The sequence below is a fragment of the Varroa jacobsoni genome, unplaced genomic scaffold (genome assembly GCF_002532875.2).
Source record: "Varroa jacobsoni isolate VJ856 unplaced genomic scaffold, vjacob_1.0 scaffold_410, whole genome shotgun sequence".
NCBI lineage: Eukaryota > Metazoa > Arthropoda > Arachnida > Mesostigmata > Varroidae > Varroa > Varroa jacobsoni.
The window spans coordinates 95702-119889 of NW_019213312.1; the positions used below are offsets into that span (position 1 = coordinate 95702).

The 24188-nt window shown below is 41.3% G+C and overlaps 2 protein-coding genes across 4 annotated transcripts in view; both read left to right on the forward strand.

Moving 5' to 3' along the window:
• Positions 1-1215: 1215 nt before the first annotated feature.
• LOC111260206 (protein argonaute-2) lies at positions 1216-10423 on the forward strand. Its single transcript, XM_022832780.2, has 4 exons — positions 1216-1274; positions 3790-4221; positions 4596-4982; positions 5746-10423. Exons 2-4 carry the CDS (start codon positions 3811-3813, stop codon positions 7492-7494), a joined length of 2547 nt encoding a protein of 848 aa, XP_022688515.1. The 5' UTR covers positions 1216-1274; positions 3790-3810; the 3' UTR covers positions 7495-10423.
• A 1707-nt stretch (positions 10424-12130) lies between these two features.
• Positions 12131-24188, forward strand: part of LOC111260207 (LIM homeobox transcription factor 1-beta) — a 48082-nt gene continuing 36024 nt past the window's right edge. Inside the window, exons 1-3 of one of the 3 annotated variants that reach the window (XM_086968200.1) lie at positions 12131-12706; positions 17097-17682; positions 23475-23685. In XM_086968200.1, the coding sequence (XP_086824326.1) occupies positions 17520-17682; positions 23475-23685 (374 nt within the window). In that variant the 5' untranslated portion in view covers positions 12131-12706; positions 17097-17519. Of the gene's footprint in view, positions 12707-13720; positions 13796-17096; positions 17683-23474; positions 23686-24188 lie in introns of those variants that run through there. The other 2 variants (XM_086968203.1, XM_086968201.1) reach the window with 2 other exon arrangements.

Consider the following 24188-nt stretch of genomic DNA (forward strand, 5'->3'; position numbering starts at 1 on the left):
GAGAAGTCTATACTGAAAGTCGAGTGTATTGTTGCAAACATTTAAGGTTTAAAAGAAACCCGCTCAAGAAACTAGCGTGTTAGTCTCCGTGGCTTGATCTACCCCCAGAAACCGGGCTGCAGTTTTGAGTAGTATATGGAGGGCTGCACAGAGGGCGCTACTAGTCTGGTCACAGACTTCGTTGCAGGCTTGACCGGTTTAGCCTGTTAAGGAAAGTTACATGCACAGTCGTGTAAAACAAACGCAGGAACCATTTATCTAGCTAGAACAGTATTCATCAATTTCATTGATTACTGGCGTCGAACGGAAAAAACGAGGAAAATAATCTTTCGCAAAACTCATTTCGTCATTATTGAAATACACCTCTTTAATTCAGTAGCAGTGAGCAAGGTATTTCGTTTGTAATTAACTGACACTTGTATATAAAATAAGCTTATTGCACTTACATGAAGATAGGTATAAGATTATAAATTTTTCGTTTAATTAATTTCGGTAAAATATACTTTTTTCGCAGATACTCTTACTTGAGTTCGTTTTGGAAGACTACTCGGCTAGTCCAAGTGCCATTAGTGCAGAAAAAACACCGAAAACGAGCTCAAGTTCTTTTGATATAACTACCTTAAGCGAATGTTAAATAATCGCGGACACGGTATCTAAAGATATTTAAAAATGTAAAAACTATTCCATTCGGGCTCAATTTTTGCGTATAGGAAAATCTCCAAATAAAATATCTAGCACTGTTCACAGAGGCTATGTGACATGTTGGCGGGATCTCTCTTCTCTTTCAGCAGGAAACTTGACCGCCTAAGACACGGCAAATTTTCAAGTCGATATGATAAACAACATAAAAATCCTATAACTGGTTAAACTATAAGGGAAAAGGGCTGATGGTAGTATTTATTCAACTTGTGGTTAAAATGTCGACTGCATGTACATTTTGTTGTCGTGCATAGATATTTTAAGCGCTCTTACACGCTGTGACGTGTAAGCCACAGATTGCTCGAAATCCGTACATTTAGTGATATTCCACTACATAGTGCGCGAGGTAACTTGTTTGCTACTTGACAGAAATCGCACGCTGCCAAAGTTGCATTCTGGTCATCTGTTATTTTGAATCTTTCCAGGATTGGATAAGCTTAGAGCACGCCACTTCGCTACGACGTGTTACGTGTACATAAACATGGTTCATAAACATCGTTACGAACAGTCGATAGAGCAGACGTCATGCAAACAAACTTATATCATTTATACGTACAGCACACAGCTCGAGATCGGTATGTTTCAAGTGTGGTATTTTCTCCATATATTTTATCGATTATTGTTAAAAAACATCATCACGTTCATAGACATTGCTATTTAGATTGTTGACGGTTCTTTTAAATTGCTTACTGCCCTTATAAAAGACACTGAGTTATTGGTACGGCAGAACCACGTGTTGTGTGTTGGTGGGGTTAGGGGACTTGTCTATATATATATATATATATATAGACAAATACATATTGAATATTGGCTAAGGATGAGATAAGGTTGTATTGATACGTTAAAAATATCGTTATCAAACTTGATATAGGTCCTGTGGCCGTTAAACTGTAGCACGGTCATCAGCAACTTTGTGATGTCGTAAAATAGGACAGAGTTGAATTCACCCGTCGCGTGTCAAGTTCACAGAAATGTGTTTTTCTTTATTAGCCGTAAATTATATATCAATTGTTGTCTACCTATCATCCGGTAATATACTGTGATTTGTACGTGTGGTTAATATAAGCTGAAACGCGTGTTCTTCTAGTTTAGAGTGGTATGAGTATTTCGATTCATACATTTTATATGTTTCTCAAAATTGAAGTATGTCCAGAAACTAGTGTAGAGGTCAATTGAGAGGCCCGTAGCGTGAAACGGGCAACCTTTCCAGCATCTCTCGTGCTTTTATCCGTCATCCCTCACAGTCACAGTGTCCTAGTTCTTATCATGGGTGAATCGAGCATTTAAAATTACGAGGCATAGCGTCCCTTTCTCGGACGCTAGATCGGTCTGATCCGGTATTTTTCCGTTACGATCTTGGATATGGATCCCGCTAAGTTCATACCTAATATTTGCCACCAGCGTATCGTAGCGCTGTCAGCATCTAACCTTAGCTTTGCTTGTTTTTATTGTCGCTAATCCCTTCATTGAGCAGCAAGTCCCGAAGAGCTACTATAGCAAGTACGTTGAGGAAATGACGAGACGCGCTCCTTTCGTCCTACCCACTATATTTCACCAATAAAGTCTGGAGGGAGGTGCGGCAGTGAGCCGATTTTTTAGCTTCAATTTATAATCGAAACAAATAGTATATAATAGTCTATAATTTCAAATGGCGTCTTAACTCACCCGGATATAAGATCAGGTTAAGACGCTTCTTCGTTTATGCGACAGGTGACATAGTAGTTAATAATGGGTGTCTGTGTGTGCATTCGAATTAGGTAAGAGTCTCACGATAGCCCAATCACAGGACTATAATACCGTACCAAGTTCGAGTCAATGTGTTTCTTATTATCACGTTACTTTATGGGTATTTCATTTGAGCCCATTTTGTATATATAACGTTTCATTTATTGAGGCATACTATTATAACTAGTAGATATTTTCGACACTGTATTTTTATATCTTTAATATCTGTGTCCTCGCAGCCTAGCTGCAGCAGCAAACGGTGTTTCTTGCACACCTGAGGTTCCGGTTGTATCTTACACCAAGAAATATTCGTTTTCTCTCGGTTTAAAAACACTTGGGGTTTTTATTTCAGTATAGCTTGTTGATGATTTTAGCTTTCCCTATGTTGTTCGAGTTTATTATATTAAACTTATTTATGAAGAAATGATGGTAACTGATTGATTTCGTCGATTATCGAACTAGCTTTATGTTTACTAAACATAGTCACGGTATTATCATTGTCGAAACGGAAGTAACGCACCGGTAGGGTCTTAAGCTTGTTGATATTCTTTTTCATTCGCTTGGTAGGATACCCTGAAAAGTATCTATGGAACGATTAAAATGGGAAGTTGGACTCGTAACGGATCAGGTCCTACGTTGACCTGACAACAGATAACAAAGTCAACGCTGGAGACACGAGCGAATTGAATAGTAGCGACTATTATACTACTAAATAACGAAAGCGACTTTTAGGCCTACGAAAACAAAGGCTGCCCTACGAAAGTTGTCTTCCTATATGGGCGGCAAACATTTTAAGAACGAATCTCTTCATCTGCACTTTAGAACATAATTACCTGTTGTTTTTTTAAATATCGAATTCCAAAGCTTAATCGAAGATTATTGCTACATTTAAAAGCAACGAAAATCTACGATACATAATCGCATATGTCGAAATCTCTATCATATAATACAAATTCTTTCCCGCTGGTACCCCTATGCGCGCGTAGGGATGTCTAGGCGTGCTCAAGTTATTAACTTGGATTAACTCGTTATATATAGATAAATAGTTATTTTTCATTATTAATTAAACATGAAGAACTCAAATTATTTAAAGGAAAGGTGGACTGAGTAATGTATTAATTGGGTCAGAGGCATCTGACACACGAATTAAGCTTGTTGGAAGGCTTATGATGCATTGTTTTAAATTCGCCGTCCTGCATATCCAAGGATTTTTCTATTTGAATCTAATTGTCGCTTATAAATTTCGTAGGTTTGAAATAGCTTACCATTGTAGCACATATAGCAGTTGCTATGTTTGTCGAATTGGAAAATTGTAATAAAGCGACTTATACATAAGAATAATTGCGTCTCTGATGCTGAATTCAGGTGAAGGTAAAAGAGTGAATCATGGTTCTGAACGAATCTATTAAAGCGATGCAGAAGTTACTGCAGGTTTTAAAAGTGGGCGAAGTGCCTCAACGGAGCTCAATGGGAACGCAGGGTAAGCCGATTGCATTAGTATCCAACCTCTATGGCGTGTCCACTTCTTTAAGCAACGTATTTCACTATCATATCAATATCGTAGCCTCACATGATAGTTCGAAGAACCAGCGTCCCATATCGACCGCCACAAACCGTCGCATCGTCCACGAACTTGCAAGAACGACGTGCTTGGATGGCTGTGTACCTGCGTATGACGGCCGAAGCAATCTTTACCTTGCTCAACTCTTGCCTGCCCAGCACGTTTCCGCTGTAGTCTCAATTGCTAGTGAACCTGACGCGTGTATGGACGAATTTGCGCATAGGTCTCGTTACGAGGTAAATCATATTTGTTTCTTGAAGATATTCATTCGAAATCGTAAGAGGTAGAATTAACAGGACGTGCAATATACAATTTAAATGAAACATTTCATTGCAAACGTCCATTAAATGGATATACTTATTTCTAAGATCGTTTGAATAGAGGGCGTTTCGGACAGATACGGCCGCCAAAAGTTGCTCCGATTTTCAGAGGCAGCGTATTCGGCTAGTTTTAGACTGAATATGCTGAGTAAGTTATAGCTGTGATTTAAAGCATCGATGGTACCGAAGAGGTTTCAGACTTCCGCGATCATAATCAAATTACTATCAAAGGAGCATTATTTTAGACTTGGATTAAAAACTACAAGAGTTTGTTTTGACGATAACAATAGGTGAGAATCCAGTTCGTGGCGACTATCCCCCTGAACGAATTGAGACCTGAGGTGCTGCAGGCGTTAGACGTCGTTGTTCGAACTGGGTCGGCCATGGCCAAAAATACTGTCGCTGTTGGCCGTTCATTTTTTACGCGTCAGCCCGGCGATTTCTTGATAGGACCGTGTCGAGAAATGTGGTTCGGCTATTACAGCTCAATCCGGTCAGGTCAATGTAAGCCACTGCTTAACGTGAACATTTCAGCTACGGTGTTCCACGAAAGTCTATCGCTGATTGACTATGTTGTAAAGTTCCTCAACAAGATGGACGCTGAACAGCTAAACAAGGGATTAGTTGATTATGAACGGCGGAAACTCGAGCAAGAGCTGTGCGCTGTCAAGATCGAGGTACGACTTAATTTCGCTTTTTAGGTACAGGCTTCATCGTTGTTATAACAACTCTGTCTTTATTACGGTGCAGTATAACGCGGAGTTCGTTCGATAGCTTGAGCAAGAGATGTCTAGCCAGGGTTCAATGGTTTAGCGACGGCTGAACCAACCTAATTACATAATTAAGAAAAATAGATCAAATTAAATCGCAGTTTTTTTTTTTAGGTAGCCTTTCTCCCGTTGAATTGAATACGCACGTATGATTAAGCGTACTAAAAGCTATATGCACACTAGCTATGAAATGAAGGATCTTTAAGTAATCAGTAAGTATATTTTCTGTATTTAGTAAAAAAAATCGCCTATCTCAAATACGGTGATGCTAAACTATAGTTCATACTCTTCAAGTTCTTCAGGAGTAACTTGAGTCCTCCACGTTTTCAAGTTTCGCTCAGAATGTTTCGCGGAAAATTGACGCATATCACATCACTTTTTTATTCCTTCTGTGGAAGAGCTCGCTTCAGCGGCAGAGGACTTCGAGAACACCTTTTTCCTTACGTTCAGCGCTAGCTTAGGGTATCGTTAGCTTAGAATATAATGTAGAATATCGTATTGTATTATTATCATTGGTGTAATTGTAGTTCACATGGCTATTACCCTAAGTACTTTATCGTTACTCTGCTAGAGCGGCTTAAAGATAGGTAATGATTTTTGTTACCTCTTACGCCCATCAGGCGTGCATTCGTAAGAGTACAAGAGCTAATTTCACTCGTTTTGATTCCAGGTGACACATCTTCCATATAAACGGCGTTACAAGATCTCTGGGATCTCTAGAAAGCCGGTGTCACAGTGTATAATTCAAATGGAAGGGCGATCCGTAAGCGTGATGCAGTACTTCGCCGAACAGTACAACATTGTGCTGAAATACCCTGAATTGCAATGCGTGCTCACGAAAGGAAGAGATGACAGCACCAATTTCATTCCAATGGAAGTGTGCAAGACGATTGTTGGTCAGCATGCGAAAATTGTTGGCTCTAACGAGAGGACTCAGCTAATTCGCAAAACGGCAATCAAGCCGGTCGACAGGTTTAAAATGATCGACGAATCTGTCCACAGGATCTTTGAGATTGAGGGGCGTGAACTTATGAAAGAATTTGGCCTTAAAGTCAACCAGAAACCCGAGCGAGTGAACGGCCGTGTCTTGCCTGCTCCGAAGATAAGGACTGGGACGAAACAGGTTTCTCCAATTGAAGGCCAATGGAAAACTGACGCCTTCCTGGTTGGCGCAGACGTCGATTGTTGGGGCATCGTCGACTGTCATGGCGCCCACAGAAGAGCCGAGTTCGTGCGGAGTTTGCAGGACGTAGGCAGGAAGCTTGGAATGAATATGCCCTCTCCTCTGTTCGTCAAAACCTACCGATCTAAACACTCTCCTTATAATATCCTCAGTGAGATCAAGTCCACGTTCCCTAAGACAAAGCTGACGATTTTCATTCTTGGTCGCGGCACCTCGTATGAAACTATTAAACAGATTAGCGAGAATAACAGCGAGTTAGTCATGATGACGCAGTGCGTTAGGGGACTAAATATCGACAGTAGGAAATTCGGTATGAACTTTGTCACAAACATTCTTATGAAGATTAATTCCAAAATGGGCGGAATTAATAATGGACTCGTACCAGTTCTCTTACCTGAAGCCCTTAGCAAGCCGTTCATTGTGTTCGGCGCAGACGTCTCACATCCGGGACCGCTCAGCGACAAACGTCCATCGATCGCTGCTGTCGTTGGCAGCTTGGACTATATTCCCTCGAAATATCACTGCGTTACTTCATTTCAACAAAGCCGGACCAATAACCGTCTTGAATATATTGCCAATCTGAAAGACATGGTCAAGGAGTGCTTGCAAGAGTTCTATCGAACCAATCGAACAAAGCCTCTTCATTTATTTTTCTTCCGTGACGGCGTCTCAGAAGGTCAATTTCCAACGGTGCGGGCGTTCGAGGTACTGCAAATCAGATTGGCATGCAAGGAGCTCGAAGACGCATATGAACCATCGCTTACATTTCTTGTTGTACAGAAACGTCACCACGTGCGTTTTCGACCCGAGTTCGCGTGCGATGGTCAGGGTACGTGCGGAAACATCCCGGCCGGTACGGTGGTCGAAGGGACCGTGACCCATCCCACGAACTTTGACTTTTTCCTCTGCTCGCATGCCGGCCTTCAAGGCACCTCGCGACCCGCACACTATCAAGTGATTCACGATGACGTCAATATGTCACCTGATGAACTTCAGGCTGTGTCGTACAATCTTTGCCATACATATGGGCGTTGCTCTAAATCTGTCTCCATCCCTGCGCCTGTCTACTATGCCCATCTGGCCGCAGCTCGTTCTAGGAACCATCTCAAGGCGCTCGACGATAAACGAGACTCGAGTTTCTCAGATTCGAGTAACAGCGCTGATCAGCTAACCCAATTAAAACTGCACGCAAGCATGATCTGCGAAAGCTTACGAAGTAAGGGATACTTTTTGTAACATAAGTCTTGTTTTAGTTAGCCTTACATTATTACTTTCAGACATACGCAATGTAATAGGGTGGTCGCGGTGTTCGAATTTATTATTATTTTTTGTCCCAGGTCTTCATACGTAAGGAGATCATGGCTTTCAATATCATTATCTTGATACCATAAAAAATATTCCCATAGGCCAGCAGAGTTTTTTTCCACAATTACTGTTATCCTGTCTATGCTCAGTGTTCATTGGGCTAAAACTTCATTTGAAGTGTTCATGATTCGTTGAGGACTTGTCAACGCATGTGATCTATTAACGTTTCTGTTGATATTCAGGTAATGTCATTGCGATATTTTGTTGCGACACCGTTGATAGTAGTTACAACAGATTCTTATTACGAGGGCGCTGCAGGACGATTTGTGGCCTGACCTGTATCTTAGATCTGATGAATGTATGGGTATTATGATGAGAGCTCGTCCTGTAAAGGATTTTTAGCCTGGATAGATGACGTCGGAGCCTTGTAATGCACGTAGAATAGTCATTATTGTTTATGAGCTAGGAACAGGCACAATACGATGATAATCAAAAGATTAAAAAATCCTGCTTTTCCTGCCAGCCACTCGTTTGAAGTGCTTCGTAGCTTTCTGGTATGGAACATCAATGACCGTAAGTGAAGTTATGTGGTAAGTATGATCTTGTGGGATAAATTGCCACAAGTGCTATAAAGTTAGTAAAAGCATGGATCAGCACGCCCACATGAGCAGAATTAAGGTTAGCAATACAATATTTGTTCTCAACCGCGGATATGCCTCCAGCTGAAAGCTGCACATTCACGGGGTCTACTAGTTAATACAATATCAGTCTGGTTTGAAAAACCTATCATTTTTGACACTGTCTCCAGGCGATTACGGGTTGTGCGGCATTCAATTTAGATATAAAGACTACTCTTTCGCGTTTTTTCACGCACTAGTCGTTCGTCTAGCGTGGCATGCGGTACAACTTCTACACGATACCTTATTACGTGTATGCGTGACTGGGAAGTGTCAAATACGTACGATTGAAAAGAGTAATCCGTTGAAAAATTCTTATTAATTTATATTAGTTGGTATATATGATCTATATAAAAAGAAAGCATTGACGTCCATACTCTGCTAGGAGGTTTACAGCGTTATCCGCCATTGTTACTAAGAGCCAGTTTTCTCTGAACAAAACAAATTCAGCGTAGCAAAACACGGTGCGTCGTTTATAGAGTAGGTAGAAATCAGTTGTCAGTTGAATAGTCCAGCTAATCTCCAATGGTCAGTTACTTTTTGCATCCTTTGAACTTCATTGCTTGTTGTTCTTGTTTGTGTTATAAGCTGTGGCACTTTTAGAACTTCGAGTCTGCTATCAACCCAAAATTCAGTTCTAGCTTGGAACTAAGCAGCTGAGTAGTTCAAACGGAACTTTTCATGCTACACCGTATTAAGCCATGTTAACGAGCTGTCAAACACAAGAGTTATTTGCGGATTAAAAAAATAGATGGTGGTTATGTTAAATTACATGTTCCACATATGTGCAGAATTATATTTCTACTTAGATACAAGTTTCGAAGCAAAGCATAACAGAGTCTCAATTTAAGTGCCGCACCTGTATATATTTATAATGGGAAATTAATAATAATTTATAATGAATTTAATTTCTGTAATGTTTGTGCGTGTATCGTATTGAAAAAACCATAGGGATATGTCCGTTTGCAGTCGAAACTGCGTCCGCTCAATGAAAAGCCGCCATTTTCTCATAGCAAGAAGCTTCTTGGAAACCTATTTTTTCAGCATGCTCACATATATATTTGTAGTTTGCTGCATTTTTTGAACAAAATGGATTTATGAAACGATATGTCTCTTTTCGTATAATGATACTGGTCGTACCATCTAGCAAATGTTTGTTTTGCAATAGAAAACGTTGATCTTAAGGCGCCATGTTTTTTCGGAGTTGGTGGCATTTCTGAAAGGAATGGGACAACTGGTACTAACAAATATTTAACACTTATTTTCTTTATTCGAAATTCAGCAGCGTGCACTTCTGGTTCGCACAAATAAGGTTCAGTGGATTTATCGGAATTACTTTTTGTATGTCGATATGCTTCGGCGATTGGTGTTTAAATCATCTGGGTTGTCACAGGCCGTTTGATGGCCACAGCAATAAGGGTCATATCCATACGGTCGTATTTACATTAAGGCCGAATAGAATCGGCCTTCGTTCATCGACTTTCAAACTATAGTGTTTAACTTAGAAAGACCTTGCACTATCGCGTTTTAGCAGGGCCGGATAAATTCAAAATAACACTTTGGTTAAAGGCAAAAAGATAGCTTATCTTTGAAAGCCAGTTGTAGAAAGACTAAGTCATGTTTTTTTAGGGACGTCTGGTACACAATGATTAATTGACCAATTTAACCGCAAAGACGTTCATTTCATCTAGAGAATCGGTAGCAAATATTACACACTTTTTTCGACTACAAAAGAGAAACAATGCTTTGGAGCACCAGGAGGTCACGGCTGCACAAGTCCTTAGTAGGTTACAGAAATATACACACAGTAAAGAGGCACGGTCCTATCTTGATTTTGGGTCCATTCAGGGAAATAGAAAGTGACGAAATGAAAATTAGGTTTGAGCTAAACTTCAGACGTTTATCGTATACCGTGGAGAGGTGGTCTACCCCTCGGGAACTGATTTCTTCAGAAGATAAAGGTCTTGTTGGATGCCTGTGTGAAACGAGGAAAACGAGATGAAAACAGGAATCAACCGTAGGCCAAATCTACATATTATGTAATGAAATATTTTACAGCTTCTGCTATTTTCGACTTAGAAAATTAACAAAAATAAATAAATAGAAAAAAGTGTGATTAATAGTGGATTTTGCTTTGTAGCATCTGTTCAATAAAAAGTTTGAAGCTCGTGACCTAACAGAAAGCATTGACCTTGTCTATTTTGTCTCTGTAAATGTCTACTAAATTTTCGCATAGAATGTACATTTTATCTTCTATCCATAAATATTTCGGTATCTACCGGATAGATATTGCCGAACTTAGGCATCATTTTCGAATCTTCGTGAAGGCGTTTTTTCGAGCATGTGAGAAACGAGAGGCCATCAGATTCATTTAGAGAATACATTCAGTTAACAGTAACATATCTGCAATTACCTCGATAAATTCGCAAGCAACGAATGGTATGTCTACGAATGTATCAATAGGTACAATGTAAATCTCTACAGCCTAGATAGGTACGAAAGAACCTTCTGTACGGCCGTAATGAGAACTGGAACTTTATGAAATGGTCAAAGAAGGTTACATGAACTTGATCTGCTTCGCATGATTGTATGTTTGCTTTCGAACCACGTCATTCAAACCGACATTTGTTGGAATGGGAAGGATTTCGATTGGTTTTTAAATGATTGAATAAAAGTTAACTGAATTCAAGTGTTGTCTATCAATTAAGTTACTAAGCATAAGTTGAATATTTCTATGCCCTTCCTAGCTCCTAGAGGCAAATCTGTCGAGTAATACGCTTCCTCGTTACTTCGTTAAATTCACACACGCTGTATTCCAACTGCACCACATGCTACGCCTCCACTTTATTTCGCCTAGGATATGGTCGCTCTCAATGTCACAACGTTTTTTGCTTTCATACCCCCGAGTATTCACGTCGATGGTGTTTTTTGCGTCCTGCATGATTTTTGCTCTTTTTCCCGTACCGTTGTTCGTTATGAGGCGCTGTCGCTCTCTCTTTCCTCGGTTCGACAAAAAGCCCAACAGAAGTAGGTCCGAAGTATGTCCGAAGCGCCGATGCTCCTAACCTCCGACTGACTGTCTGCTGCCGCCATGACATCTCCCGTCGTTTCCCAGTACTTATTTGGCCATGCGTCTATGTATCTACCTTGAAGGGTGAGACGGGTAACTGCTTCTTCTTTGTTCGTTGCGCTGCAGTTCCTCTGCTCTTTGCATGCCACACCCTCATTGTACTGAGCGAGAGCTCAAGCCTGAGCTTCCATACACACCATATTTACCCATAGATCCAGTTAGAACACCCGTGGTAGTGGTATGGTCTTTCGAGAGCCAGGCGCGCCGCGCGCTACAGAGTTAGGGCTAGTGGTTCAGGCCGCAGATACATTGGCGCACCGGCACACATTCACTCAGCGTGCACAACGACACAGTGGGGCATCTACATCTACTAGCACCCTCTGGCGTATTACCCTCTTCCTGAACCGCGCACTCTCGTATCTTATCTCTCTGACTGTCCGTTTCGTCTTGGCTCGATCCTTTTCTCACTCGCTATTGTTCACTATATTCCCAACACCCACCCCGATGCTGTCGTGCCTCCCATCCTAGACCGTAGGATGCCTGTCCGGATCTCAGTCGGCCCCGAGTGTGCGGCATCCGTCTACTCTCTAGCGGGCCGCGCGTTCGAGCATAAAAAAGATGCTTCCTGGGCGGGAGTTAGGGCCTGGCTCCACCCCCTGGAGGCGGCGCTAGCCGGGCTAGCGGGTTGCAGCGATGCTTGCGATGAGGACAGCGCACGAGCGGAGGATGCGGCAGCATCGCTACCATCGCCACTGCAGGTTCCGAGCAGAAAGACGACTACGGACGAAGGTTTGCGCTTGAAGAAGGCGGCTGTGTGGAGAAAAGGGATCAAAGTGAAGCTCAGAGCGCCCAGCGCGGGGTGTAAGTCACAGCGCGGGAAGGAAGAAGCTGTGTAAGGGCGCTGGCTGCAAACGAGGACTGCGTGGCCTGTTCGGCACAGAAGGCTGCAGAACGAACCAACCTCGAAAGCAACACGTAGAAGGCACGTAGACTAAGGCGGATCGAAGCAAAGAAGCGCCCCTAGGATGTGTATCGCTGTCGTCTGAAACGCTTTTGCCACAACTAGTTAGTTTTAGCTGGAAGAGAGAGAACCACTATGTAATTGTAATAAGTGACAGGTGGAGTTGAAAAAGAAATACGACGGACTTTACGTGAACATTGGTCGGTGTTGAACCGTCTACAAGCGAGCATCTAGCTAGCCTTTATGAATGCGCGAAGGGTTATTGAAATCGGTGCATTATAGCTAGTAGCTTAGGACGGCATAACAATAGACGTAACGTAGTGTAAAACCAGAAGAATTATGTGCGTGTGTGTGGGAGTGTGTACAGGAAACTTGTAAAACAAGATATATGATGGAGTTCCTGAGCGCAAAAAGGAGGCCCTGAATAAGCAGATGGTGAGCTATAAGAAACCCTTCATGCTCTATTTTACACCCGTGTGACGTTGACAATGAACATTTACCGGTAGCGAGACTTAAACGTTCAAGTGCTTAGTTGGAGACTTTCAATAGTGGCCTGAACTAGAGGCCAGCAGCTTTCATTTGTTAGATATGTTCTAACGGGACGTGGGGCTTTCTATTCGTTAAAAGTTTAACTCTGTGCCGCAAAGCGAAATCGTATTGTCAGCTGCTTTTTAACCAGCAGAAGTTTATCACCTGTGTACCCGTTCTAGTGTAAAACGGGGTCTATCCCAGCAATATTATTCGGGTAAATTATCTCGTAGAGTTGAAAGCATAAGGAGAAACAAAGTTTCGAGCCGGCTCCAAGATATTTTTTTAATTATCCGTATATTAATTAACGCGTGTGCGAGAACTGTTACGTTCCAGTGAGTAAACTGATTTTTGTTTTACGGTATTTTGCATCAAGTTGTATGAAGTCTAGCCCAAGTCTGTCAACCCAGTAAAGTCGATAACCCCGAATATGAAGCAAGACAAAACTGTTTCTCTGTGTCCACGCACTTTGGCGCCATGTTGTGCTTCAGTAACTTTGCACGTGCTACAATAGACCATCAGAGAAGATCAATACGACCTGTTCTGTGGATACAAGTAGGAAGAATCCGCATAGAAAATGCCCACCGGAGTCATACAATTTAATAACAGACTTAATGAAAACAACTACGATACAATTGTTATTGATGTGAAGACTAGGAAAGGAAGTACTTGTTGGCCGTGCGCATCACAATTATATAAAGTCATCTCTAATATGGGTCGCCACTTATGCTTGGAAGGAACTATAGTTCTATTTGCCCCACGTCAGCTCTCTGCCATCAGTTACGATTACAGACATAAAAATAGAGAAAAGTCGACACAACTACAAAACGAGCGTCCCCGTCGTTGTGCAGTGATAACGTATTTACTTACTAAGCTTAAGGACATATAATGGTCTAAGTTCAAAACGGAGTATAGACACTAGCAGCCCGTAATTCGGAGTTGTAGATTATCTCGTGTGTTGTTTCCGAATGTATCCACGATACCGAACTCTTGACGGTAAAGTTATACGTTGGGCTCGACATAGAATAAAGACATGAAATCGTTGGATAGTGTTCTTTCGCTGGATAGGAAGCTATTTCGAAATATATTTTACTGTACATATTTTCCGCTGGAAGACGCCATCTTTCCGCAGCGTAAAGATGGGCAAATATTTCCGCGTAGTTGGTTGTCATTGCTATATATTTATACGATCGTAGACATTTCAGAGTCTCTTGCGACTGTTGTTTAGCAGATTAGACTGTTGATTAGCAAGGTTTTGTTTTTGTTAAGTTGACATTTACTCGGCCGAAAGTTGAGTTTTCGAACGAGAAATTAAGAGGAAAGGGCCGTCTGTCTTTTTGATCGGTTATCTCTAAGGCCCGCATAATTCTGACAGGGATGTATCACATCCAGGATAGCTGAGAATGGACATCTTTCTAAAACAGATCAGGCACTTATAAAATGGTTTTTGAATCAGTGAACTGCTACGAATTCAAAAAGACTCTGGCAGTGGATAAAAGAACACTCGAACATTGAAAATTTACCCACATAAAGTGGCCTGCCTCACGAGTTTAGATCGAGAACGAAGTTCGTTAAAGGGAAACGCAGGCCCTTGTTTGAGTAATCCCTAATGCGATCTAGATTTACCGGCACACGAGCTTCTCAAAGGAATGGGACTTTAATTTGGACTCCACGCAGTCAATGTTTATAGACCAGGGTAAAAGTGAATGGAAAATATGCAATAACCCTTTTACTAATCATTACTGTATTACTTGTCTCACTTCGAGGACGTATCAAAAGGCCTAAGCTGATTATATCTATTTTCAGTAGTTATAAGCCTAGAGAACCTTTGGCACATGTGTCTTCGGCATTAGCTTTCGGGTATATTTTAGATGCATTTTTATACCCGTATATAAGAAACTACATCTGCAAATAAGACGAAAAAAAACATCAACATTGAAATTGCCTTTCTAGGGATTACTCGGAAGGGTATCCTTGAAAATATACTTGGAAAATGATCTTTCTAAAAGGGTTTGGTATCGTTCTTGTTTGCTGATAGCTCAATAGTTCTCAGTGTTGAATGGCCTATGTCCGATTAAACAGCAGAGAATAGATTTGCGGCGGATAAATAAAAAAAAAAAACAAAACACTGGAATCAAATTTACAACTGTGTATTGTTTATACAATCCCCTAGGGTAGGTTGTTCATACTCAGGAAATTGAATAGCTTTAAGGAACCTGATTGGTTCAATGTGAAGCGATGCTCTTTTTGGATGAAATTAATATCATATAAAAGCATTTTATCTAGTTTTTCTTTAAACACTAATCATGCAATTGTAATTTTACAGCTGCGGCCAACTTTCATCAAGGCCTGTTGAGAGCAGTAGAACATGACCCACTTCATTGAAATTTCGGTCAATTAAATCAATATATCAGACGCTGCGCAAAGACACCTCAAGCACAATAACGAGGTATAGGATATACGACATTTTTCGAGATGGGCAAAAAACTTCACACTGCCAATATCTTCGTAATGATATTATGTTTTGTATGTGGGATAAGTCTCTAAAACTATGAAATGCAAGAATATTCACGGCGAAAAAACCCAGTTTCACTCCAAATTGATATTAGGAACTGAGGCAGTTTCGAGTGCCTCAGAGCTTTAGATGACAATATCGAGCAGTGCGCTCGAGGGTAAATAGCTTCAAGTCAGCCATATATTTTGTTTGAGGTTTAAATTTTAAGAGGTAACGGTCCTACATCTCACCTCTATTGTATAATGAAGCAAAAAAAAAAAAAAATAAATATTTTATTCAGTGTTATTAGCTTAATAAATGCGTATCGAACCATTTGACAATAAACGGGATATTCGCGTAAACAATCAAGCGCCAGTGTTCTGAATGCAAAATTAGCTTAAAAATAATTTTTCTTTAATATACATTTTAACTACACTAAGGATCTAGGTGCATTCGGATAGAGCGTACATACTTAAATACACCTATACCTGAATATTCTAAAAATGGCCCAGGTTGATGAGATTACCTGGAACTCCATCGTCTATTAAATATTCTAACGTTTGCTTTAGAGAGTGAACAATTTTCCTTTTGCTATGGCCAGTTTTCTTGGGTCAGATGTGTTGCCATAGAATCTTCATACAAATGTTTTTGAAATGGCTAACGAACTAAATCCAGTTATCTGGCAATTTATTGGGTAGAATTCAGATTGTTCTTTGCACCGAATAGAGGAACAAACAGATTAAATGAAATAGATTATGTGAGACATATACTCTATACAGATACAGTTTACATACACAGATGTTTAACGAATATTTAATTTACTGGCTGAGGCAATACCTTCAGTCATTTAGATGCATAGTCGTAAGAATGGGCTTATCTCGGAAAAGCTGTTTACTTAAACTCGACTCTGATCTGCTTTGGAGATCGCCACCGGATTACCATTACTTTGTGGGGTAGCAAAGACGTTCTGCACGTTCATGCCTACACGAAACCAATATCTGTCTGCCGCAAATGCCTGTCCTTTAATTAATGTTGCAGGCCATGAGAGAGCGGATACTTCAGTTCTCAACCACATGGCCTTGATGTACGTTGTTGCAAAGCTCTTCACCTGAATATGGAGTACCGAGCAGATGGAAAAGATGCTACATCAGCCATTAGACAGAATCGATGCTGATGATCTCTATGGCATAGTAATTTTAAAGGTTACGGCTTGTATGCGGCCATTCGTTAACGTGCTCGCTTCACTTGTAACTTTACCTAGTTTTCGATGAAGTATAATGATAATGATTGCTGTGTTCTAGGTAAAAGACGATTAAAAAAATTGTCCAGTCATAAAGGCGTGTCTAAGTAAAAATAATGATGTTTCATTTTGGACACAAAACACCGCGTGCCAGGCTCGAATCAGCAGGGCCGAGGGCTTAGTGAGGAGCCTCTGCAGCATCATATAGTTAAGTAGGCGCGCTTCTTCAAAAATTTAATTACTGAAGAACTTCAACACTTCGATACCGATGCCGCCCCCCGACTAAAATGAGAAACGTTAGATTCCCTGAGCGAATGACTGTAAATAAACCGTTCGAAGTATGAGCGCTCTATTCAGTAAGGAAATCGTCAAAACTTGTTTTATTCAAAGTGCTTTTCATTAAATAATGGGGTATGATGTCCGAGTGTACGCTGAGAACACGCTGCTATATCGAGTATGGAAACAAATCCATGTGCGTCTGGAATGGGGTTTCAGTAACATTTGTCGCCACTCTTCAAATACGCGTATGCAATAAGGATTCCTTTGTTTTGCATTTATTTCAGGAGACACGTCCGATTCATCTGGCTTTGTTACCGAAGACCTAACGTGGCTGGCAATAATTTGCCGATGTTGGCTGTAGGCGAAATTCCGTTAATTCATGAAAGGTGATATAGTGTTTGAAAGCAGCTGCTAAAGTGAATACCCCCCGATAATCTAACTGACACAATCATCTCTGTCGAATTACCATACATCGAAAAGTTCGGACAAAATCGAGTTCTACAAAGTAAGGGTTTAGTTTAAGAAGTAATCTCTACGAACGAGGTACAAAGCCTTTTCGTCATCGTCTGGGTATAATTTTCACAAGTTTATACGAGTCGTTGAAGAAGCGTTGCAATAACGCGTTGCATCCAAGGTGGTTTGATTAGTTGCAAGTCAGGGCCGTTTGTGGCGCAGGCGAAGGACGAAGGCGTCCGGTGGACGCGGACATGACGAACCTTCAGTGGTCTCGAGGGGCTGACGGAGACGACGATGAAGAACACGAAGACGAGGAGGAAGATGTGGCCACGGCTCAAACAAGACAACATGAGCATGCAGGTACGACCCCTTTTGGTAGTGGCCATGCAATAGCGGACGACAACAATCCGCATGGTAAGAATTTTTCTTTGAAAATGTGCTCTCTGTAATCAGGTATATAGGCACATTCCTCTCGTATGTTTTTGTGATACGGTTTTTGGTGAAAAAAAAATAATAGTAATGTTAGGTTTTTAAGTTCATCGTTTCGTTCGTTGACGTTTTGGGGAGTGCAAACGCAGTATCACAAGCTGATCAAAATGAGTTTGCCAAAGTCAGTAATGGTAGACGCGGTAACAAGAACATAATCTAAAATCGCTGATTCAAAACAAAAGAATCGATTGATTTAACAGTCTGCTTTTGTTAGCCGTCCTCTGCACTTGAGACAGTTCTCTCTTAAAGCTGTGGCATTATTACCCCGAACAAAAGAGGAAAAAATGAAAATAAAAGTCTATGTAGCCAACCTTATGCGAAATAAAGTCAACAAATATACCGATTTCTTTAAACTGAATAATGACAGTTTTACTGGCAGCCACTGTGCTTTCGATCCTGAACGCTGCGCCTGCTATCTGTTGTATTTCAAAGGTGACTCCTCTGTAATATAAAAAAGGCAAAAATCCGCCTCGTTCTTGCCAGAATGCCTCTCATGCGGACATTTTTAGTCATTTAACAGGATACCATTTTCTAAATGATGTATGTGATCTCTCTGCGTAAACCCTGCTGCCGTTTGACATCAAGTGAACCCTATGCCGTTTGTCGAGACGCTCCCTTGCCTTAACGCGACGCAGGCTACGAAGTCTACTGCGGACAACTTCTCGTGTTTTATGATGTGTTTACATTTTATTTACTTAATAACAATATTTACCAAAATTAAATTGATTATGGTTGGAGGCTGCAATATTGCTGATCGCAGATGTATCTTTCTTTCGATAAGATTTTGTTAGAGCTTTGGTCAGTTAATAAACAAGCAAGCACGGGATCTCCAGATTACAGTGCTTTCTATTTTATTCATTTCAGTTATTATTGAAGTTCTATTTAATAGTTACCTGACCTAGTTGACGAACTTCTGTACCGCCTTCGAACTGGGCAAGGTCCAAGTCTACTCAGAACCTCAACAATGTATTTCGGATTTGTTTCGTCTGTTCAGAAGGATAGCGGATATACTAACAGCAAACTTTATACATTACGAACAAAATTTCTTAAAGTATTTAGTGATTTATTTACCATCAAGCCTATTGACCCTCATACGAGTATTCGAACTGGGTTACATGACATATCAATGAATTAGAATCTAGAGTCTAGCAGGGATTTCTAACGAAGGTACTCGGAGGATCTAGTTTTTTCTGCTGTTTCAAAGACCCTCTGATATTAACAACGCCTACCTCTACTCCTTTGAAGGTTTTAGCTTCAGAGTAACAGACTATTTATATTAATACATTACTCTATCGGTTAACGATAAGCCATTATTGTTCTATTTCGGATGTGATGAGGTCATTTCTTTTTTTGTGTATAAAATATTTCGACGTAAGCCTGTGACCTGTTCTTACTTTGTTCAGGTTTTTGACGATGTGACTAGGATGGTGTAGCTGCTTTAAAAGTCTTAGTTGACTTCAAAAATCACTGTATGTTACCTCCGGCATGGATTTATAACGAGCCTCATTCATGGTCCACAAAAACTTGCTTCTCTTAAAGCTGCTGTTACAACGAGAATCTGGCGATATGTGTTCAATAGCAGCGTCAGGATTTTTTCAAATGAAGACATGTTAGCTAGCAGGGCTACGTAGAGAGACCTCAATCTGTAGTTCGCCTAAATGGGAGCTCTCGATAGAAAGCAATATTTACCTGCGAACAAAGGCTTCCGGTATGAGAAACTGTTTACGGTGCATACAGAATGAAGTTTACGGCTTGTCTTGGATTTCTTCGCAGTGTCATATTTGATCTATTATTAAAACAGCGTTTTGAGAGTAAATTTTGTAAGGGCAAAGCCGTCCATTATTTGTTGTCGTCTGAATTCGAATGTTTGTATAGTATCGAGAGGGACGACCAATTTTCTCGATTTTTTAACATTGCATTGAAAAGGTTTTACTAGCATCAGCGTAAAAACTTAGTGTTGTTATTAAAGACGACCGGTGTAAAAGGAGGGAAAAAAACCATCTATTATATGGCCTAAATGGATTCATTATAGACCATTCATTTTGCGGAAAGTGTCAGTTGAAAACACCGCGTTGTTGTTGGTGGCCCGCTAAATAAGGTTATATGCCCCAGAGGTGGGGCTATACGATCGATCTACTAGCTGCTTCGTGTGAAAAAAAGATCGTCAAACCTTCGACTACGGCATTCAATTTTCTTCACATTGACTCTGGAGGATATAATTATTTACTGCCAAAGCAAACAAATTGTCGAGCATATATCCATGTAAACCCGGCTTTCAAACGCTTCAAGTTCCAGCATCTCTGCACGAGCTGCATTTAGTTTACGGAGCGAGTAGAACCAGCAACAGGTTAGTGGTCACCGTTCTCGAAATCCAACTGAAATCTATGTGCATTATGCATAGCTCTGCTTTAGAACTGTGATTGTTCGTAATGTACTGTAAATATCAGTTTTATTGCTTTGTGCCGATAACGTCGTCACAATTTTTTTCGAGGGCAATCACAGCGACAGATCTTTAACAACAACATAATAATAATGTGCTTTGTTTTTCTTAACATATAATCAACCGAGGCAATTTGTTCAGAGGAAAGAACAACGCGGACCACACTCAATCTCTGACCTGTGTGCAATGTTTCCTTGCTACTAACCCATTTAATTCCACCCTACATAACCCAATGTTAGCCGAATATGTCTGATAACCTAGTTTTTTTTTTTGATGTAGTAAATAAAGCATTAAATGCAATTGTAAATAGTAGAAGCACATAGTAACGATATGTAAAGCAATAACGTTGTGTAACAATTGTATTTGATATTTGCACAAGTACCTTATTGGTTACTAAGGCCCTTGCAGCTGCAAAACGTACGACTATGGTAATATACGATGAAAAAGTTAAGTACGGTAAAGCGTGCAACGAGTTAAGTTATTCTCCTGGATATGATCATCGTGAATATGCGTCCTTGTTCTTCGGCTTTTACTTGTTTATTTTTAGTCATCTCTGTGGGTATTAATGACACATTTTCAACCACTTGTCTAGGTTCCCATGGCCACCATTTCCGTCTCGTCCGGCAAGAAAGCGGTGTCTCATTTTTACAAAGGCCCTGGACCACTGAATTCGAGGAGGCTCCAGTCCGACGCTCCGTTTTGTGAGCCCCATTTCCCAAACAACCGATCGATGAAAGGAGCCCCGCCTCCTGCTTCCCTTTCCCTCGACGTAGGTCCCGCTTCACACACAGACGGCGAGATGGCCTTAAGGTCGGCCATGTTCATTAAGCCTCTGTGAGAGCTTGGTGACCTGCACACATGGCTAGGCAAATCTGCAGGCCATTGAACGCCGGAATAACCTTTTTTCTTTTCTGTGGCAGCACAGCAAGTGTTAATAGTCCAGGTTTGACGTATTATGTAACACGTCGTTACTGTTCCTGACGCTGCAGAGAGACGCTAGTCGTCATGAGATTCATTAAGCATCGGCGATTGAAAAATCCTCTAATCTCGAAGCTTATCCGACGACCTAAGTGTTGCTTGCAGACAAATGAATTTGTGAGACTTGATAGCCTCCTTACTCTTCGCTAAATATTTATTTAAAGATGAAACAAATCTAAATTAAATCACATAATCTACATATTGTGTTCAATTTTTTTAAATTTAAAGTTTCGAAGCACATAGCCATTGCAATTACAACACGACTCAGGTCAAAAAAGGCTTCTTGATATTATCACATTGAATACTTGTCATCCTGTACAACTGAAGAAAGCTGACCACTGTCCTGAAGCTATACCAGACCAAGAGATTCTGTGTGAATGTTTAGCTGGAGACTAAACAAAATGTCCCTCGACGAAAAGGACTTTCCCAAGTCTTTCTGGGAAGGGAGTAGGCGTACCAGTCCGAGACTTTAGAAACCCTGACTTGTTTCCCGCGTCTTACATTGAGAATATCGAGAGGCTGCGGGGTGAGCCGAGTACGAGAGAGGCTGCTTGTAGCAGCCGATGTGGCTATTGAGGGGTTTCGACTCTTAGGGCTTCCTTTCCTAAGAGTCTAAAATGAATAAAATTCAAGCCAAAGTCCAACTAGAGTCAGTGCCCCGGCACCCCTGACATCACCGTCTCAACGAGGCCATCCACTTTCCTCGCCTCCTCAACCCCGCCCACCCCCTTGTTGAAACTCAACAAGGCTTACCGACTTTCGATTTCAACAAGAAGCTGTAACGTTACTGACCGGCATCTTCTCTAGGGCCGCTGCCATGCTAATCACCGTTACGACGGCGGGCGTTTAGAAAAGACGCTATGAATTGTAAGGAGTCAGCAAGTATCTAGTGTATATGTCCCACTGCCAGTTTACTGTGATTGGTCAGGTATCGGCAGCTACAGGCGGGCCTGTGTACCTGGCCTGAAGGGAGTTTTCATCTTGTTGCCATGGTTTGGCTTTCGCTAGCCCGCTGTGAAGACGTCGTTACACTATCTAGCCTAGCACTAAATGCTGCAATATCTTCAGCAACAGAAAGCTGCCGGCAGCGATTCGCCCACAAACGTATAGTAGATAAGAAGGTTGGCGACGAAATCGAGAGATTCGAAGACACCGGATGTTCCGCCGGAAGTCGATCGCGATTCTGAAGGAGCTCCGAAGTGCATTTGCAGGTTGGGCTGTAACTCGACTAGTTGATCGGTGCCCCACGTGTTATTTCTCGGTGACGAAATGTGCTATACTAAGTAGTGTGACGGCAGTCATCACTCATCGGCTACGGCAAGAGCTGACACCAGTGATCGGCGTAGTCGGACAGCGCAAAACATCAGCTGACGCTATGGAACGGGAAGTCGGTGACAGCCTTTTTTTCCTTAAACGTACAGGCTTTGTCAGTCTTTGCATTTTTGCTACTCTACTCTCATGGTGTGGGTGACTTGGCCGTAGGCCAGTGTTATTTCGGAAGTGTTTGAAAAGGCTACTGCAGGAGGGCGAATGTTTTCGTTGGCAACATCGGTTGGCCTGGCCTCCTATGCTTGGCCAACCAGCCACGCCTGACTAATGTGTAACTGTGGCGTTTCATCTATCGCATATAAATGTCACAGCATCAAAGCGGCCCAAGGAACGAGCCAGGCGATCAGCAACTATGAAGAGGACAAAAGCGGCAACAAAAAAGTGAAGCCAGCCAAAACTAAGAGAAATGTATTGTTGGACTGTTTACACGTACCGATATGTCAACATATAGTCTTCAGTGAGTGGCGATGATTTGATCGATCATGATAAGAGACCACAAAGTAAATATGCTCGCGGTGTAAAAACTGCAAAGGAGTATTTAACTTTTTTAGGCAAGTTGGGTTATAGCAAAGGACCAGTGAAGCGAGGTATAATAAAGGGTCAATACATTTACTATCGTTTCATCATATACAGATATGATCGTGCCGTCGAGGATGCACAGTGCGATCATAGTGAAACGCTCAGGTTCCTTTGCTACAGTTATATAGTATTTGAGTAATAATAATGTTGGATATTCAATTGAATTTGGTCTATATTATTCTGTACACCACCTGATAGCAAATGAGCTAGAGGATTTTCTAGTACTTTTATGTGTTAGCAGCATGAAAGAGGCACGAGTTTATTTCTATCTTTTTTCATATATCTCCGAATTCAACAATGTTCGAACAGCGAAACACATTAGAATGCCAAACAGCTATTTTTAACTCAACTAATCGACGATTCGTTTTCATATACGCCTGTGAACGTCTAGGAATCCTGAACCTACAAAACCCAGCTGATGGAGCCAACCGGCTGGAAGCGTGCTCCGGCTGTGAGCGCCCCATTGTTGACCGGTACATCATGAAGGTTCGAGAGAGCTCGTGGCACGAATCGTGCCTCGTGTGCTCAGTTTGTCACCAGCATTTGGACACCTCGTGCTACTCTCGAGATCGACGTATTTTTTGCAAGAGCGATTACGATCGGTGAGTCGAATACAAGATATGGCATCTTTCCACCAACAGTGAAACACTAGAAGAGCAACTATGAAAGTCCCCTTGTCGAAATACCTTCTTATTTAGAGGAGTTAAAGTTAAGTAAATTTATCTTTTCCTTCTTGATTCATTAGAAACACTTCCAATGTCTAAAATCCGCTAATGATTTGCTACAAAAAAAAGAAAGGCGATGGAGGGATTTCCGAGTTAGCTTTCTGATTCTTTGATCTACGATTCGGCAGTCGAATTAAAGAGCCTATTTTGGCCTGATTTCAATTTAGATACCTCTCCACTCTGCTCTGCCAGTTGCGATTATCCAGGATCCTGTTCGTAGGACATTGCTCGCCACATAGAGTTCAAGAGCTTATTGTTGACTACACGATAATCTAATGCGATGGCTATTATTAATAAGAGGCGTAGTTAAATCCGTACAAGTACTCTGTAGCTGTTCAGTTGTTTTGTAGAAGCACACCCTACTTGAATCACTGGCCTAG

What these genes read in the sequence shown, in the direction of transcription:
- LOC111260206 (XM_022832780.2), top strand. Translation starts at nt 3,811, where the DNA reads ATGGTTCTGAACGAATCTATTAAAGCGATGCAGAAGTTACTGCAGGTT. An exon ending in CGCATAGGTCTCGTTACGAG is followed by an intron (nt 4,222 to 4,595) that starts GTAAATCATATT and finishes CGATAACAATAG; the next exon opens with GTGAGAATCCAGTTCGTGGC. An exon ending in TGTGCGCTGTCAAGATCGAG is followed by an intron (nt 4,983 to 5,745) that starts GTACGACTTAAT and finishes TTTTGATTCCAG; the next exon opens with GTGACACATCTTCCATATAA.